Source organism: Thalassophryne amazonica, chromosome 5, assembly GCF_902500255.1.
Source record: "Thalassophryne amazonica chromosome 5, fThaAma1.1, whole genome shotgun sequence".
NCBI classification, from domain to species: Eukaryota; Metazoa; Chordata; class Actinopteri; order Batrachoidiformes; family Batrachoididae; genus Thalassophryne; species Thalassophryne amazonica.
In genome coordinates this window covers 20,135,813-20,153,686 of record NC_047107.1, presented here as the reverse complement: position 1 = coordinate 20,153,686, position 17,874 = coordinate 20,135,813, and the positions used below count along the sequence as shown (strand labels likewise).

General features: G+C 38.6%; 1 protein-coding gene across 1 annotated transcript in view; it reads right to left on the bottom strand.

Annotated features, from left to right (window-relative positions):
- The window catches only part of ncs1b (neuronal calcium sensor 1b), a 78,881-nt gene that overhangs the window by 45,895 nt on the left and 15,112 nt on the right, over positions 1 to 17,874 (bottom strand). Inside the window, exon 3 of the mRNA XM_034169770.1 lies at positions 7,586 to 7,610. Within this exon, the coding sequence (XP_034025661.1) occupies positions 7,586 to 7,610 (25 nt within the window). The remainder of the gene's footprint in view (positions 1 to 7,585; positions 7,611 to 17,874) is intronic.

The following is a 17,874-nucleotide window of genomic DNA, read 5'->3' as shown; positions in this document are numbered from 1 at the left end:
TGATCAACAGTGAAAACAAAGTAGATACCGATGGGACTTACTTTATGCCGATGGGACTTACTTTACTATTTTACTCATTGTTTTTAATTTTCCCCTTATTTTTTACAAAGCTTGATGAAAATTGGTTCACTAATTTCTCAAAATAATGAGCCAAGAGGTAATTGTAAAACAGATGTTCTGGGATAAATAGTTTGACAACATTTTTAATAATAAACAATTTCTTAGCTGAATGATCATCACTGAGGTCTGTCGTGCCACACTCGACATAACTGGTACGGTACACAAGCAATGTGACACTGTAAATATGTTTTCCCACTCAGGACTTACTGTAGGCTTACCAGAAAAGTCATAATCAAACTCCCTGTCATTTGACAAGAACACATCATGTACTGTACCAAGAATCTGACTTGGTGACATTGGTGCTAAGACACAGTCAGGCTGTACTTGAAGTACTGCAATAACACAACTCCACACTGTGCTCACAGGCCCAGAGCCGACCTGGCATTGTGCATCAGAGCACACCAGGGAGCCAGAATGAAGATAAAGTATTTATTACTGGCACAGCTTTTACTGCTTTGTATCTATCAAGAGGGTGTGCTAAGGAGAAGCGCAGGACGATTCTGTCTTTGTCCAAGCTAGCTGGCAGGAGCAACACTGCGCAACAGCATTTTGCTATTGACTTCAGGTCAGCTACACGCATGGTCCCTTAGAGAAGGATCTTAAAAAAGCAAACAGGTTTAACACCAAAGACAGGCATTTATCGAAGCCTGCTAATTCTTCTGTGTCTCTGACTGTGCTCTAATTACATGCCATCTGGCATTTCCCCTGGTAAAATTCCGTCTCAGTCTTCACACTCGGCCGTGTTGATTGCTGCTGATCTTCAAGTGAGGACTTGCAGATCCTTTCCTGTGAAAGACGGTGAGGGCGATGATGAACTAGGCTGCTGTAGAGCAGTGTGTGTGTGTGTGGGGGGGGGGTGTTGGAGACTGAGAGGTGTTCCACCCCAGTGCAACCCAGCAGCCCCAGAGACGAGCAGCTCGGAGACACTGGACCTGCTAATGTCCACTGATATCTAATGCTGCTGCTGCTGTGGTGTGGCTGTTAATTCCACCTGATTCCAACCCCCACAAAGGGGGATATGAAGAGCGACTGCTTCTCAAGGCACAGCTCATTTCATGCATGTACAATGAGACAGACAAAACCAAAGCAGAAGATCTCGAGTGGGAACAGGGAAGAGTGATTGCTTTATTACAGCGCTCCCATTTCTGACATATTCCATTTTTTGTAGCGTGTAGTCAAACAATAGCAGCAGCGAGTGAACAAAAGAAATGACTGTGCTCATGCTTGAATCATCTGTATCATGAAAATGCCATTACATCTTGTCAGTGTGGCAGAGGCTATCAAACTGTAGGTTAAGAAAGTAGATATACAATATCTATAAATACTCATACTCATGAAAAATTTTGTTTCAATGTATGCAAAATTATTTTATGAAATTGTAAGCGCAGGAACTACAAGATGACGCTTATGTGGGTCACGCAGATTAATGGTGTCAGTAGGTCAAATCTGACAGGCAGGATTACTCTGTGTGGCTTTGTAACCACGTTAAGTGCCTGAAAGCAGGAATACACTTTTGGCCATCCTATTTATGTGTTATCAAAAAAGCTTTTTGCAAACCGAGCAAAAAGGTTGTTGAGGAATGCATCACGGACTGTTTGTATCAGTGTTATCAGGCTTGAATGTCAGTAAGGCTTCAAAGTCATTCTGCCAAAGTGTAAATATTTTACTGATGGATTACTTCAAAAACTAAATCGTGGGTGGCTCACTCTTTATTAAAGTGACTTCTACAAAGTTGTGGATATAAAATTCTCCGTGTTTTTGTAAAGAGAACAAAAACCGAGAGCAAGTCGGAAAGTATTTATTAAGACAAGCAATTTTTTGGATTATTTTATTTAAGCTATGGTCACACCAACTCGCATGACTGTTTGATCGTGTGATTGACCATGATGTGGGAGTGACATGTCAAGTCTCCACAAATTCGGCTGTGGTCATGAGTACATGATACTGGTGGCAGATAACTCTACAACTGCTTAGTGGCATGACTGGTTGCACTGTCACCCAGAATGACCGTGCAACATGTCGTGACAAACATTCTTAATTGTGGGACCAGTCCTAGTGACTGTTGTATTTGCTTGTATTGTCATTCTATCATGACCATTAAAATGCTCCCCCACCAAGCTCATTCTGTTTAGTTTGGAATTTTAAATTTGAAATAAATTTGGCATTTATTCTAACTTTAATTGAAAAACATTTATGAAAAGTAACTGTGGGTTGAAAACAACAGAAAGTCCTAAATTTTGATTTATTTATTTAAGTTGTTCATTCATTGAATTACAAAAACCTGATCAGTCAGTCTTGATATTAATCAGTGGGATGAGTGAGGAGGTGAGGGGGCAATGAGGGTCTGCTGAAAACTCCCCAAAGGTAACTCATGGAGGAGGCTATGACCAGAATGACAATGAGACAGGATCAAGAATGGATTCACCAGGACTTTCACACAGCGCCATCAACACCAACTATAAAAATGATCAGCAATATTTTGTGAACAATGGAAAAACAAAGTGGCGCTGTCCATGGTGCTGAAGGTGATCACTTCACTTTCAGAGTTCCGTAGAGCTCTCAGTGTTTGTGCTATTAATTTGAGCTTTTATGAATACAATTTTCAAAATAGCTTGAAAACTCAACAAATTTCTAGCAGCTACTGAGATGATAGCATGACCAATCGTGCCACAAGTCGGGAGAAGATAATGAAGGTTGGCATTACTGATCATAAGGTCATACCGCTGGTGGTGCCCCCAACCGCCAGGTGGCATGTGCCAGTTGCATGGCCAATCACTGTCACATGATGATGCAAGACTGGTTGTGTGATGACCCAAGACTGGTGGAACAAACTTCTTGGGACCTAAAAATGTACAAATCTGTTGCAACTGGATTTTGAAAATGCTCAAAAATCATCCCCAAAAAGTTATCAGCCAGAACCGCGGCGCATGTATAAGGACTGTCTGACAAGTCCTTAAATGGTAAGACTGTGGGTAAGTTAGAACCTGGTCATATCTTTGATGTGACTGGCCCCTAAGCAAGACAGAAATTGTCAAACTGTAACTTGTTCTCAGGTTTAAATGCACAGTTTTGCTCATTTTCTATTTTGTTTGTAATAAACTGGTTTTGACAGTTGTACACAAAGTACAATCAATAAATTTAAATTGATTTTACACACAATAAATACTTATTTTGGGATGGTATGAAAACAGCACTGCTAAAACGTATTAAACTGGTCTTAATTTGCGTAAATCAAAATAATTTAGTTTAAACTAGCTTTAAACAATGGGGAAAAACATAGTTTCAAACAAAGACTAGTTTACAAATTTTTCCAGGGTATAACATATCTTACTTCCAAATTACAGAAATTTCAGGAACTTTCTGTTGGACCAGACATTTGAGGGTGAAGGAGGGCCAATTGCCCCACAGATATAGACAGTATAGCAGTCCCCCACCCCCCCAAAAAGAAAGGACAAAAAAAAAATAAAACCCAGAAGCCCACTCTGAAATTTGAAATTCTTCTCCAGCCCACCCAAACCTATAATCACAGTTTTGCTCATCACATAATAATAAGAAAAAGTACACTGTATGTAACAAAATTCTATTTTAATTTACAGATCCCTTTTGGCAGCTATCATTGCCAGTAGAGTACTGTTATTCTACAGTGTTACTGTACTGTTCTTCTACAGTGTACCTAGTGTAAAATACAGCAGTTCAATACTGTAAAAAGGGACATGGCTGGCCGTGAACCAGGGATATACTGTTTGAGTTGTAAGTACACCAACTGCATGTGACACTGTGCACTTTGTAATGCAGTAATGTGTTGGTTATCTTAAATCATCTGTTGAAGCGGACTGATATAACACACTCAGTTTTAAACAGACATGGTATTTTTCTAAATTCTTCATATTCAAATTCTTCATAAATTCTTCATATTAACATATACATCATGGGTGGCACCTCCACGTGTTTGCATGAGTTCCCTCCGGGTGGTTTGCCTTCTCTGGTGGGCATAGATAACCAAAAAGTTAACTTCGATAACAGATAATCAGATAACTGAAAAGTTATCTTTTATAAAGCTAAAACAATAAACACCCCAAAAATGTATCGGAAGTTACAGATAACCGATAAATTCCAGTATTGTCTCCAGTACACTTGCAACTACTAACAAGCTGATTGTGAGTTTTAATACCACGGTCGCTTCTGGCAGCATTAAAGTGACAACAGACCCAAACAATGAGTCAGCACTTCTGTCTTTGAGCGCCCTGCCCCCTACTGGAAGCTCCTGTTTACTACATCGCTTCGGGCACAGAAACAAGCTGAGAGGAGCCACTCCCAAGTCTCTACTCAATCACAGCTGCCGTCAGGCGGAGGTCTTAGAAAATTAAGCAGTGCTGAGTTATGATTTGGTGTATAAATAAAATAAATATTGATAGAATAACTCCATTAATGTCAATTCTGTCATTTGTACAACGTTAAAATTTAACATATATCTTTTAATGTTGAATAATGCACTAATTCTGTAACAAACACAGACAGATCACAAAGGATTCTGGGTAAAATGTGCCTCCGCTAACACTGATTGGTTGACCTCATTCATTCTATGTAAAGCAACACGTTAATGTGAGGTGTGCTGTTGTGTGGTGTTTACAGATAAATGTGCTTTTGTAAAATATTCAATTTTTTTTTTGTAAAAAAAAAAAGCCTTTTCCAAAAAAAAAAAAAAAGGAAAACAAGCCAAGTTGTAATTAGATAACCGTCTGATATAACTGGTGTCAAAAATAAATGGAACACTACCATGATCTACTGGTGCCAGACGTTCAGTACTTAAGCTGGGTTTACACTAGGGCTGAAACGATTAGTCGAGTAATTCGAATAATTCGATTACAAAAAATGTTTGAGGCAAATTCTGTGCCTCGAAGCTTCGTTTAACGTTGTAGTACATATGCCAGGCCTGTGTGTGGCGCTGTAATGCCCCCAGAAAAACAAACAGAAGAAGTAGTAGATCAAGCGCTAATCAAATTAGCACAAAAGCTACAGCTTTCCAACATGACAAACAGAGTGAAATAAAGCCTTTTAGGAAAAAGACGGGCCACGCTGATCATCTGAAATAGCTTACTGTGCATTTAAAGCAATAAATGCAAACACAACAACAATGTCTAGAAACCCAGAGATATATTCACAAGAGTTTTAGGCACTAGAGTTTAATACTGTTGTCTGTGGAGCCTGATCAGAGTGTCTGAAATGCATTTCTCCTGTCGTGAACGTACTGAGATTACCCTATCCTACCCATAATGCACTTGGCACAGCATGTCCACACTAAACCTTAAAAATTAGTCATTACTTTAAAACTAAAACATATATCTGATATTTTCACTTAGAAAACTTCAGACATGACAATTTAAATAACTTAGTTTGGTTAAATTGAACCATAAGTTAAAAATGTATGGCCTCTGGATGACTTGGGTGATATTGCCCGTGTATCAGTATGGGGTAAAAGAAACAAGGTTTTGGTTTTTTTTGGTGCCCAGTTCTCCTTAGACTGCAGAGGATAGAGCGGTTTCTTCTACAAGCAGCTCTCCTCTGTTTGCAGAGGATAGAACTACACATCTGCTACGAAACATTTAAGAGGTAGATGCTCAAGTAATTTTAAATTTTATAAATGTTTGTAGCTGTTCAGCTTTGTTTTACCACATTAACGGTTTAAAAATTATCGGACAAAAATTTAGAAGAAGATAATTAGCCCGATAATGGTTTTTAAAGTTATCTGAAAAGATAATCCAATAATTAAATCATTATCTTCGATAATTATCGGTTATTGGATTATTGGACCTGTGCCCACCACTGGCCTTCTTCCCAGTTCCACAGACATGCAGGTTAGATAAAATTGGGAACTTTAAATTGACTGTAGATGTGAATACGTTTGTCCGGCTATTTTACTGGCAGCACATCCGGGGTGTACTCCACCTCTCACCCACTGACTGCTGGGAAAGGCTCCAGCCCCCTGTAACCTCTATTTGAAATTAGCAGGTATTTACTCTATTTTGGTGCCACCCCTCACCTAAACCAAAAGTAGAACTTCCATCAGGTGAGAATGAGTGTGACATGCTACATGTATGAAAGGAGAGCTCACAGAAGGGCCTAGCTGCAGAACGTGCACTCTCTGCCACACGACTTAGCTTGTAACTAACCCTAACTCTACTTTGTAATTAGGAAGCAATACCGTGGTTACATTTCCTGTTGTGGCAGGGTGTGTACATGATGTTAGAAACAGAGAGGCAACTTGCACATACTGCTTCCTGGAGCCAGATATTATTGTCAACTCCAGGCAATGTCCAGAGTTCATACTGGACAACAATTCTAGACAGAATTTAAATTGTCATTCATGGCCCTATCAGACTTTGTTTAGTCATGGCAAGAAGCACAATTTTCAATACATAAACTGTAGTATGTCTGAAACACGTTCCTCTATGGGGCCACACTGCTGTGTTTCATGGTGGAGGTGGGGGGGAGGGGAGATACACATCAACACATCCATTTTCTATACCTGCTTCCTCCAATTAAGGGTCACGTGGGGGCTGGAGCCCATCCCAGCTGTTGTAGGGCGTGAGGCAGGGAACAGAAGAAGCTTACTTATTGATTTCTTTATTTATTATTTATTTGCAATGTTTTAAAAACATTGGTGAAAATTTGCTTGTGCCTTTATATGTGGGACTTTTGGACAAAACACCTCCACATAACGACAAGAGAAAATCTGCACCAATATTTTCCAAATAATGTGTGCAAAAAAAGCCTTTTCTGTCAACAGTCACTTCTTTTCTTCAGTCCACAGAGCTCTTAGCCCCAAGGAGGGACCCGTTTGATGGACGTTTCATGCATCAGAAACTCTGCATTTTGGTGTCATAATAACACTCTTACCAAATGTCATCATTTTATCAATAACTCCAAATCTTTTAGTTACAATTCATTTATTTTATAAAAACATGAAGGTTAATCCAAGGAGATGATCTGGTGTGTTCCTGAAAAAAACATTTTGTAAAATGTGTAACTTCAACAAAATATTTTCACGTTATAATTATCACTATTGAACCTGTGAATGTCTAAACTTGAATCCAACATATTTTACTGGAATTGTAAAAGGTGTTCCATCATTTGAGACATAATAAATGATTACTTGACCTTAAGTTCATGACTACACTTAGTTAAGTTTATGTTATTAAAGTCAGACACCCACAATGCCAAAAAGGTTAATGTAAGTCATTTGAAGACATAATTTCTGAGAATTATTATTACATATAGTCATTTATTTTTTTCTGATTTTTTTTTTTTTCTGATAAGTGACTGAATGTGAAAATTTTTGATCATGAAAATAATCATTAGTTGCAGACCTCCATGGAAGTTGTTCCACTTAATGCACAAATGCTTGTCTATAGCTTCACATCAGGAGTGGAAAAATTTTCATTAAAAATGAATGAGCTCCACTTACCACTGCTGCACCTCCTTCTCTGTAACTGCAAGACAAATAAAAGCTGACATTAGCTCAGAGCAAAACATTGAGAGTCCAACAAAAAAATAGTCTTCTTATATACAAAATATAATGCAATGCTAAAATACCCTTGGCCGTTTGAGCATTGTCTTTTTATAATAAGTGTGTGTGTGTGTGTGTGTGTGTGTGTGTATATATATATATATATATATATATATATACATGTTCAATCAAGCCCTTCAATTTTGTCATGTGATAACTTCGCAAGGACGGAAATAAATGTTTATTGTTTATTGTGTTATCCGTGTATCATTGATACATTCACCTCTATGTTTATATTGATGTTGCAGAATAAAATCAATAATTATTTACGTTATAATGACATCTGCAGGAGGGCGTGCATGTGCGCATACATGAACTTTTGAAAGGAGCGGAAGTTAGCTTTGACTGCACGTGATGCACGTGCAGGCGGACATTCGTGAGATGTAAATCACTCCAGAGGTGTTATTAGGTTACACAAACAGCGTTTTCAGTTTTAGAAGTGCTTATTTCTCGCTAGCTTTTACTTAGTATATGAGAAACATGTTACATTTAGACACAAACAAAGCGGTCTTGGATGCCAGAGACCAGCCAGTGATGTCACAGTGCCGCTGTACTCTGATTGACTGTCACCTCCACACCAAAAAAAAAAAAAAAAAATGGATTTGCGTGATTCATAGCATAAGAATAGGAAACAGAATGAGGGTTTTACCTTTTAAAAAAAGGTCAAGGTTAGCCATCTTTGAACTTGTCCAAAATCTGTGTCCCTAGAGTATTTCCTGTGAATTTGAAGACTCTGGCAATAATAAGACTGGACTTATGCTGAGCACAGAGGAGACAGATGGACGGATGGACGCAAAGCCCTCACAATACCCAATGGCCATGTTTTGATGAGGGTAAAAATAAAAAATAAAAAAGGTAGCACCACTGTCATTAATCAACATGGCTCTATTTTTTTCAATGCTAACTGGATCTAAAATATTTAACATCATCAGCAGACATCTCATAGAAAATAGAGAATTTTGCAGTTCTGAAATACTATCACATTTAAATTATCCCATGAATTTTAATAGAGGGTAAATGGAATAAATAACAGAAACAAACATGTCAAAAAGAATAAACAACCACACATTTAAGAAAAAGGACAATTCAAGAGAAGGGATGGATTATTGTGGCCACAAAAGCACCATTTGCTGACATTATCTAATCAACCAAGCCCTCGTGGCAATGTCTCTGATCTTCCTCTCATGGAACTGATGCAACTCTGGCCTTAGACTGACTAATGAAAACAAAGGGCTGGAAATCAATAGCATTAGTCTAACCAGGTGGTCCTGTGAGAAGGGCTTTTTTCAGTTAATGCTGCTGTAGGTTTAAGGCCAGATGCTTTCTATCACTTCTATTACACCTATAATCTAAAGCAACCCAAAAGCAAAAACAACTGATGAATTAATCGATAATGTTCTTACAATAATGTTTAACTGTTGAACAGCTCACATTATCATTACTGCACGGTCTACTCGAAGATATTAGAGTTGTGTGCAATGTAAATTTCATTTAGTAGTTTCAAAGGCAGGGAAAGTAAATATCAGCACATACATATATAACAATTTGCATATACACACACACACACACACACACAATGTGTGTGTGTTCTCTCTATTCTTCAGTGTAATGACCAATCCCATTTATGTTACCAAATTTACAGATCAGCAGAAAAAAAAGAGAGACAGAGGCAAATATCATGTCCCATTTTTAAGGAAAATTTTTACAACAATAATTTTTTAAACAGAACATACAGAAACCTTGAACCAGGAACCTTTACACATCTTCCTGAATGAAAACAAGGGGTCCAATGTTTAAATAATATTGTTAAATAAAATATTTATTTGTTATACTAAATTACAATATGAACAGTACCAGGAAATAAAACAGCTCCTCTAAAATCATAATAGAAAGAAAGAAAGAAAGAAAGAAAGAAAGAAAGAAAGAAAGAAAGAAAGAAAGAAAGAAAAAATAAATACCAGATCAAACTTATAACTTCAAATTCTTTTCATGGCTTCATAAGCTCTTAGCAGACTCTCAATCTCAAAGGCTGTGGATCTAGAGACATGAATGTCACTGCTAAGATAACTCCAAGAACCAAGATGCCAGAAACTGTGTGATTTGTTATGGCACGCATCATGATTATTGTGATGATGATCACAATATTCAATCTTTAATGTAAATTACGACTATCAATTGGTTTTTCGTATATTTTTGCACAATTTTTGATTTTTGGAATCAAAGAGGAGGATTTTACCAGTTTTTACCAAAATATCTGTGTAATTTCCATGACGGCTAATTTTGATGGGCTGCCAGAACTATTACTTATTTAGTAGGTAACCACTAAATGGACTAATTTCCCTATCAAAGCCTGCTGTATAACAATCTAACTCCCAGGATCTTTGCCCAGTGGGGAAATGACTGAAACAAGCATTCAAAAATAAAATGTCGTGTCTGTCAAACATGTCCTCTCTGGAAACAGAGTGTTAAACTCAAACATAGGGATGGGTATTGATAAGATTTTATCGATAACGATGCCATTATCGATTTTGCTTATCGATCCGATTCTTTATCGATTCCCTCATCAATACCTCCTGTGAATTTTCTGTGAACTAAAAGTAGACTTTACAGGTTTTTTATGTCAACAACATTTTATTGAGGCTTAAAGTAAATAAATATGAAATTGGTCACTGTATCCTTGATCTCTGGACATAAAAAAATAAACAAAATCTAGTTTTTGTCAAAAGCATTTACTTTCAGACATTTTGGCATGAATGTCTCTCCATACCTCTGAGCTGAGCTCAGCCCACTGCTGCACGTCAGCGCAGGCAGGACGTCTCATTTTGGGAGGAAAAAATGTTTTGATCGATTGCAGTTTGTTTGTATTACATCTGGAAAGAGGTGACAATTGATTTAAACAGCGTTTCGCTTTGAGTTTATTAATTCTGACTGGACTCTATCGTTCTAACTTGACTCGGCAGAGAGCCGCGCAGCGTTTGGAGCTATGTGAACAGAACGGAGCACGAGTCTCGTTTCTTTCTCGCAACAAGACAAGAGTCCCAGTTAGTGACTTTAATCCGCACAAAAGTGACTCACGATTGACATATTCAGGGATGAAAGTGGTGAAAAACAAAAAAAAAAGCTGTAACCGAAAATTAATCCCCACCATCACCCACACAAAAATGTTTGAATTCCAGAAGCTCTGAAATGCAATCTGGGACTGTTCAAGACAATAAACTGCAGTGAGTGCAGCACCCATTTGGTGAGAAAAAAAACCCAACTTTACTTATTCAAATTCATTCAAGTAGTATTCTGCCTTTACTAGGATGCAGCAGTTTACTAGCTTGGCAGATTGTTCTGGAGGAAATCACAGAAGAAATTAAATTGAAAGTATTGTTTGACCAAAACAAATTGTCATTAAACTTAAATAAAACAGGGATGAAGTGGAGGTGTAAGAGTCACTAGGTGTTCACAGGAAACAGTTATTTATTTCTATATTTATTTATTTATTTATGTTCATTGTTAGTTGGTTTTATATTTTCTGTTGTGTTTTTAATCAGGGTATTTTTTGTCTCTTTCTCTAAAATTGTATTGTAGCATTATTAGTTATTATTACTATTATTGTTGTTGCTATTATTATTATTATTATTAATATATAAACAAAAATAAATTTAAAAAATATTCCAATTTGTAACACATTTGACTCTTTTACAACAACAAACGCTGAGGCATTAATTATTATACAGAAAACAAATGCACACAAACGTGCTGAGATGCGAACAGCTTAATGCTAACTTTAACATTTAAACATAAAAAGGTAAATATTACTCACAAACATATGCTCTTTGGGTTTTAGCAGGGAAAATTATGATAAAGCGAAATAAAACAAAGAACCAACAAAGCAGCGGGTCAGATCAATGCTTCATTGCTTCAAGCTTCAAAGAAGAGCCACATTGCAGAAAGTGTTGATTACAGACCCTGCAGGGGTTCTGTAATCAATGTAGAGACATGATCATTTTTCCCGAGAAACACCCCCAATAGTCCAGTGGATAAGGGAAAAATCGTTCAAAATGTGATAAAAGCACCAAAATTGGCAGAGATGTTCTTTAAGATATGGAGATTAATTTAAGATAGGGACCCACATCAAAATCTACCTTGGTTAGTCAGACCAGAGAAAAACAATTTTAGGCCTAAAATAGCAAAATTGTGAAAATCGTGCAAATTCTAGGAGGTGGACAGGTTTCAACAATAACTTGTAAACTCACTGTTATAACCAAATGAAGTGTCCAAATTTGCTATTTGTGTCAAAAATATCCAAATATACTAAAATATACCAACTAATTTTCCATTAAGCCTTGGATAAGCGGTATGCTGGGTTTGATAAGGGGTATAGGAAAAGATCCCTAAAAAATTTTATGATTTTTTTATGATTGCATTTCAAAACTTCATGTTGTTACCAGATAATTGTGTGTAATCCCAAAAAGTACCTAATAATTTTTCTACCTCTTTTTACTGTAATAATAACAGCCATCTATAACAGCTATAAAACTACCTAAAAAGTCCCATGTGTGACTGTAATTAAGGGGTAGGAGTGATATTATCCTGTTCTGAATGAATATGTATAAATATTTCTGGACAAATGACATATCAAATAAATACTGAGATTATGTATGTTTATTACATAAATTATTAATACTGATTTCTGAACTATTAAGTCAATTCTAACTGCTAAATTCAGCAAAAATAGGGTTATGGGCTTGTCAAGAAATAATACAAGGGACACATATCCAAGTGACCACTCTGGTCATTCAAGCGTTGAACTGCTTTTTCAAACATTTTTAACTCTTCCATTGAAAAACATCAGAGGATGATACCAACTCAGTTGTGGAGGGTCACCTGTCAAACAGCAATGGTGATATTATAGTAATTTAGTCCTGATGGCAGCTACCACTACAGAAGCAAAGGGCAGTGCATGGTAAACTTGCTCTATAGCATTTGCAGAGGCCCCTGCATGCTTTCTTGCATCCACATTTAATCAGCTCCTGGCAAGCTTTTGAAGCTTCTTGTAATGTGGTCCACTTTGGAGTCCATCTTCCATCAGTGAGTTGCCATCCCCAGTCTTGTGGGCTAGATAGCTGCTGTAGTGATTGTAGGCACTGTCCCCAGATATGCCCACCTTGATATGCAGCTCTCTTCAGGTGTTCCTGAAGAGCATCTTGAGTTGGTGGTATGTTCTCAATGGTCCGGGCATCATGTGCAAATAATGTTTGTCGGGCCTTGTTTACACTGGTATCAGGGCTGGTCCTCTTGTACAGAAAGACTACAAATCTTTCCAGTAAAGATAGATCAGCACCTTGTATAGACTCAGGACATGCTGACAGACCAGAGAAGACAGGAGTGACAGCAGGAAAGACTTTCCAGGTCTCAAAAGCAGATTTCTTCCCTCTCCCAGCAAAAGATGAGACAGTGTCACACCCAGTGACTGCATGGAAAAATGGCAATGGTCGACATGTTTCATGCCCAAGAATGCCAGCAATTGTGTGAGCTGGTATATACCGTTGGTGTTTTCCAACTCCAAATGCAACCCAAAGCTCCTGTACATCCAAGCGGTGCATATTTGCTATGACAAGAGATCAAGTGTAGACACTGGTGATATAATATTTTACCTCCCTGGCCTTTAAAACGGCTTTTGGGCACCACAATCATGTGTATGAGCATGCTAGAAGTAACTATATATGAGAAATGCGTTATAAAATTGTGATATTTTGGCAAAAATTAGCGGTATGTATTAAAATCCATATAATTGCCCTCACAAGGAAGATCCAGCTGGGGTCTCGATTTTATATGAAACCTAATACCCTAAGCTACTTATGTACCAAATCTGGCACTTTTATCACAATGTGAATGATTTTGCCAAACTATTGTCCCTAACCGCTGGACTACAAAACAACGGCTGCTCTGAAGGACCGATAAGGGAATCGTTAAGCAAAAAGGCTATTGATGTTGGTGGATTGAATCATTTCTTAACAATACCCGAAAAGAACCAGTTCTCATTTATTAACGCTCAAGCAACCAAATGGGGTCATTTATGACCCCAGCATATATTTTTTGTGCACCATTTTTCTCATTTTAACCAGAAAAAAGTTTCCTACCATGAATTTGTCAATCTATGTGTCCTGTGTGTGTGTTCATAGAATTTTGCAACGATCAGTGTGGCAAGTGCATTCAAACTTGTGCAGGGTCACTTATGACCCCGGGAAGATCTATGAGATTTTCAACATTATAGCTTCAAATGTTATTGTAATTTTCTAACTCTAATCATTATATTTTACTGTTTTGCAAGGAAGCATGGCCAACAGACCTACAATAGCAAGATTTACAGCTGCACAAGCATTGAGACCGATTCTTGATGCCAGAGTGAGGATAAAAAGGATGATGAGCAAATATATTAGAGAGTGAAATAAATATGAAGAACCCTGAAACAAACATTTATAAATAAGTATTTCAATATAAAGTCAATGGGGTCATAAATAACCCCACTCCGTCATATTAGTCTCTAAAATATCTTGGTCACTTAAAGAAAAGGGTTAAAGAAAACTGTAATATTAGGCAACACCAACACTTTGCATCACAAGACACAGAGAAAGCGCAAAAAATAAATGACATTGGTTAACGGGATTAGATAGTTTACATTCTAATCCCCTTTCTAAAGCTTCTCTACTGTGATAACTGCACTTCTGTGTAAATAGTTGAGGGGACACCAAAAAGGCAATCAAGTGAGGTAAAGTTTGCTTGAGTACTACTTTGCCTCAATTAGTTCTGCTTAGTGTTTCATTATGAAGCCCATCATGTGACCCACTACTGGGCATTAAAAGTCATGGTCCATCTCATGAGTGTCAGCCAAGACAAGCTGCCATTAAATTGGCTTCAGAAATCAATGTAGTAAAAAAAACTGAGGCAATTTACCATGGCTGGAATTTATTAGTGTTACATAACTTGGTCAGAGGCAACGGGCAATAACTCAATTACGCCATGCAGCTTGTTAGCCCTGCAGGGTCCACAACAACACATCCAGCTTGCACTTTATCACTGTGAACCATTTCATAGCTCTGACAACTTACAAAACCATCATGTTATTACACAGGCCTGGCCTACATCCAGCAGTCTTTTTAAAAGGATGGCTGGGTTATCCATGTAATGTCATTGCAGTGATTTGCAAAAAAATAATTCTGGTACGAATGAAACTTACGTACAATTGATGTAAGGCTACACACATTTTCTAGGGTTTCCCAGAAGAACAGAAAAAAGAGAAGGACAATCACCCAACACATCAACAACTGGCCAGGTGTCCACCGGCTTCTGGGCTACGTAAAAGTAATGTTGGGGGAAAGGTTTTAGTTTTTTTTTTTGTTTTTTTTTTTTTAATGTTGTAGTTTTTGTTAACCTGCGCTCCAGCAAAGCAATGAAGCAAGGTATTGTAATCAGTCCTGTGTATGTCTGTGATTAAGATAACTAAAACAGCTGGATGGATTTTCATTTACCATGGTGGGAATATTACCTGGCCAGATATCTTGAGATACTTAACTTGACAAAGGTCAAGCTCAACGTCAATAACAACATGATGCAAAAAAATATATTTTCTGCTATATCGCTACAACCAACAGAGCTGGAGTGATTATCTAAAGTTGATATTAATACAATAACATGCTTTTGGAGGGCGGTATGCATTTTCAAGAGGCCCGACGTCCATGCCCAGTCGCCCAAAATGACAGCTATTCGCCCTCGTCTAACTCGGGCGAATAGCTGTCATTGCAGGCGAGGGGATGGATGGAGGGACTCAGAAAAATGCATACCGCACAACAACAGCATGTTATTTGCATTATTATCACTTTTTACTGAGATACACAACACGTAACGCGGACATAAAAAGTTGGCTCACTTAACTTCTGCCTTGTCGCCTGGCGCACATGCTGCTGTTCAAATTCAGCAGTGCGTCCTCATCAAGCTAGCTGCTTTAGCTGCTGTTCATTGTCGTACAATCCATGAGAAAATCATCCGGAATGTCCATATTGGGACCAAAACACACTTCTCGCCTTTTCATCTTTTCCTCTGTGGACAGTTTGTTTTATTTTTTCCTCTCTGCGGAAAGCTCTTGGGCTGCGCGCTATGACATCATTTGTTTATGTACAGCGGGCGGGTATAGCCAGGTACCATCGACGTAAATCTATGATACCGCCGTAGCAACGCCTTGATAAAGTGATAATAATGATCAGTAACATATTTGTGATTGATTGGCATAATTGGAGTTACAATAAAGTCACAAGAAGTCATAAAAGAAAGTCATGTTTGTTTCAGAGCATGCAGGGTTTTCATCAGCCCTCGGATGTTTTTCATAGTTTTTTATTTTGATTGACTGTTGATTGTTTTATTTTTACCCGTGGCCATGAAATATGGCCATCGGCAGCGGGTATTGCGAAGACTTTGTGTCCGTCCATACATCCGTCCGTCTGGCCGTCTGTCTGTGCTCAGCATAAGTCCAGGCCTATTAGTGCCAGAGTCTTCAAATGCACAGGGAACATTCTTGGGACACAGACCTTAGGGCCCCTTCACATATAATGCGAATATGTACAACTCAGGGCAACTCGCGTTGGAACAGCTCGTATGAGTGCACCACGAAACATCGCGCCAACGGGCAGGCGTGCACGATGTCGGTGTGACGGTTTGTGCACGCGGGAACACAGTGCCAGTAGCTGCGCAATGTGTAACTGCATTGCACAGCTGCTGTGAAGAAAAAAAAAAAAATAAAAAAAATACATGTTGCAATGGTTTTGTGCACATGGGAACCACAACTGCTGTGAAAAAAAAAAAAAAAAAAATACATGTCACCCACAGGATTCAAAGCCACACTTTCCAAAAGCTCTGGTTGCAAGTCAGAAACTTTACCACTGAGCTACCATCACTGGCCTGTGAAAGGTGCAGGAAACTGCCTGATATCACGAAGGACATGGATGTATTTAAAAAAAAAATAAAATCACACACCATGCATTATACAGAATCCCTCTTATCAAGTGGACAATACAAATATGATCCGTCTGTTCCTCTGTAGATGACCCATGGTCACAGATGTACAGTCATGAAATGACATGAATGAAAACGAGTTTGCTCGTCTCACATGTCCACATCTGCTGGCGCATGTCCTGCCGGCGTGCCGCAGGACTGACACCGCGTCATGTGGAACAGAGCACATATGGGTGACATGACAGTCAGATCGCCCACTGCATGTTATGATCTGATGGTCCGTTTCAACCTGGGGGCAGCCTGTCAATGGGCTGCAGCGTGCGTGCTCGCTTTTGCTGCAGCCCATCGCCACAGCGATATATGTTTTTATTTATGTCCACGTGATGACAGCAAGCAGACACATGCACATCACAGTGGGCAGTTGTTAGTCCATGTCCATCCAAACACAGTACATGCTGTCCAGCTGGGATGTCCAGAACGACAGATCTCCACAGCCGCTTCTGTCGGCGGCCACACCTCTTGTCAGTTCAGTGCACACACCAATGCCACACACTGACTGTTGTCATGTTAATAGTGCAAATGGCCATACATTTTCTAAGTGCCATGAGAGCGGTGTTAGATGTTCGTGTGTGTCACCTGGAATTTGGCCGACAACTGCTGCACGAGGGTTTGATGGGTTCGCGCAGCGCACACTATGTCTTTCAGCTGCTGGTGTGCGCAAATAGTTGTAGCAACAGGTGTATGAGGCAGCTGCGATTTTGCATATTTTGCACACGATTCCTGCTTCATGCGCACTTAATGCACAAATCGACCAAATTCACGCTATGTGTGAAGGGGCCCTTAGACAAGACCAAAGATGGCTAACCTTAACCTATTTTAAGAGGCATTTTAAGAGGTCAAAAAGTCACATTCTGTTTCTTTTTTTTTTTTTGGAGTGGTCTGGCTGACAGCCAGTTAAACTAGAGTGGCAGCGTGATGTGCTGATCTGTAAAACCGCTTCAATTATGTGTTTATATGACATGTTTCTCATATATTCTGTAAAAACTAAATAACAAAGAAATAAACACTTCTAAAACTGAAAACGCTGGTTTTGGAACCTAATAACACCTCTGAAGTGATTTACAAGACAGTTCACAGATGTTAGCGTGGTGATGTCATGGGCTAGCTGCAAACCGTTACATTTGTGTCTA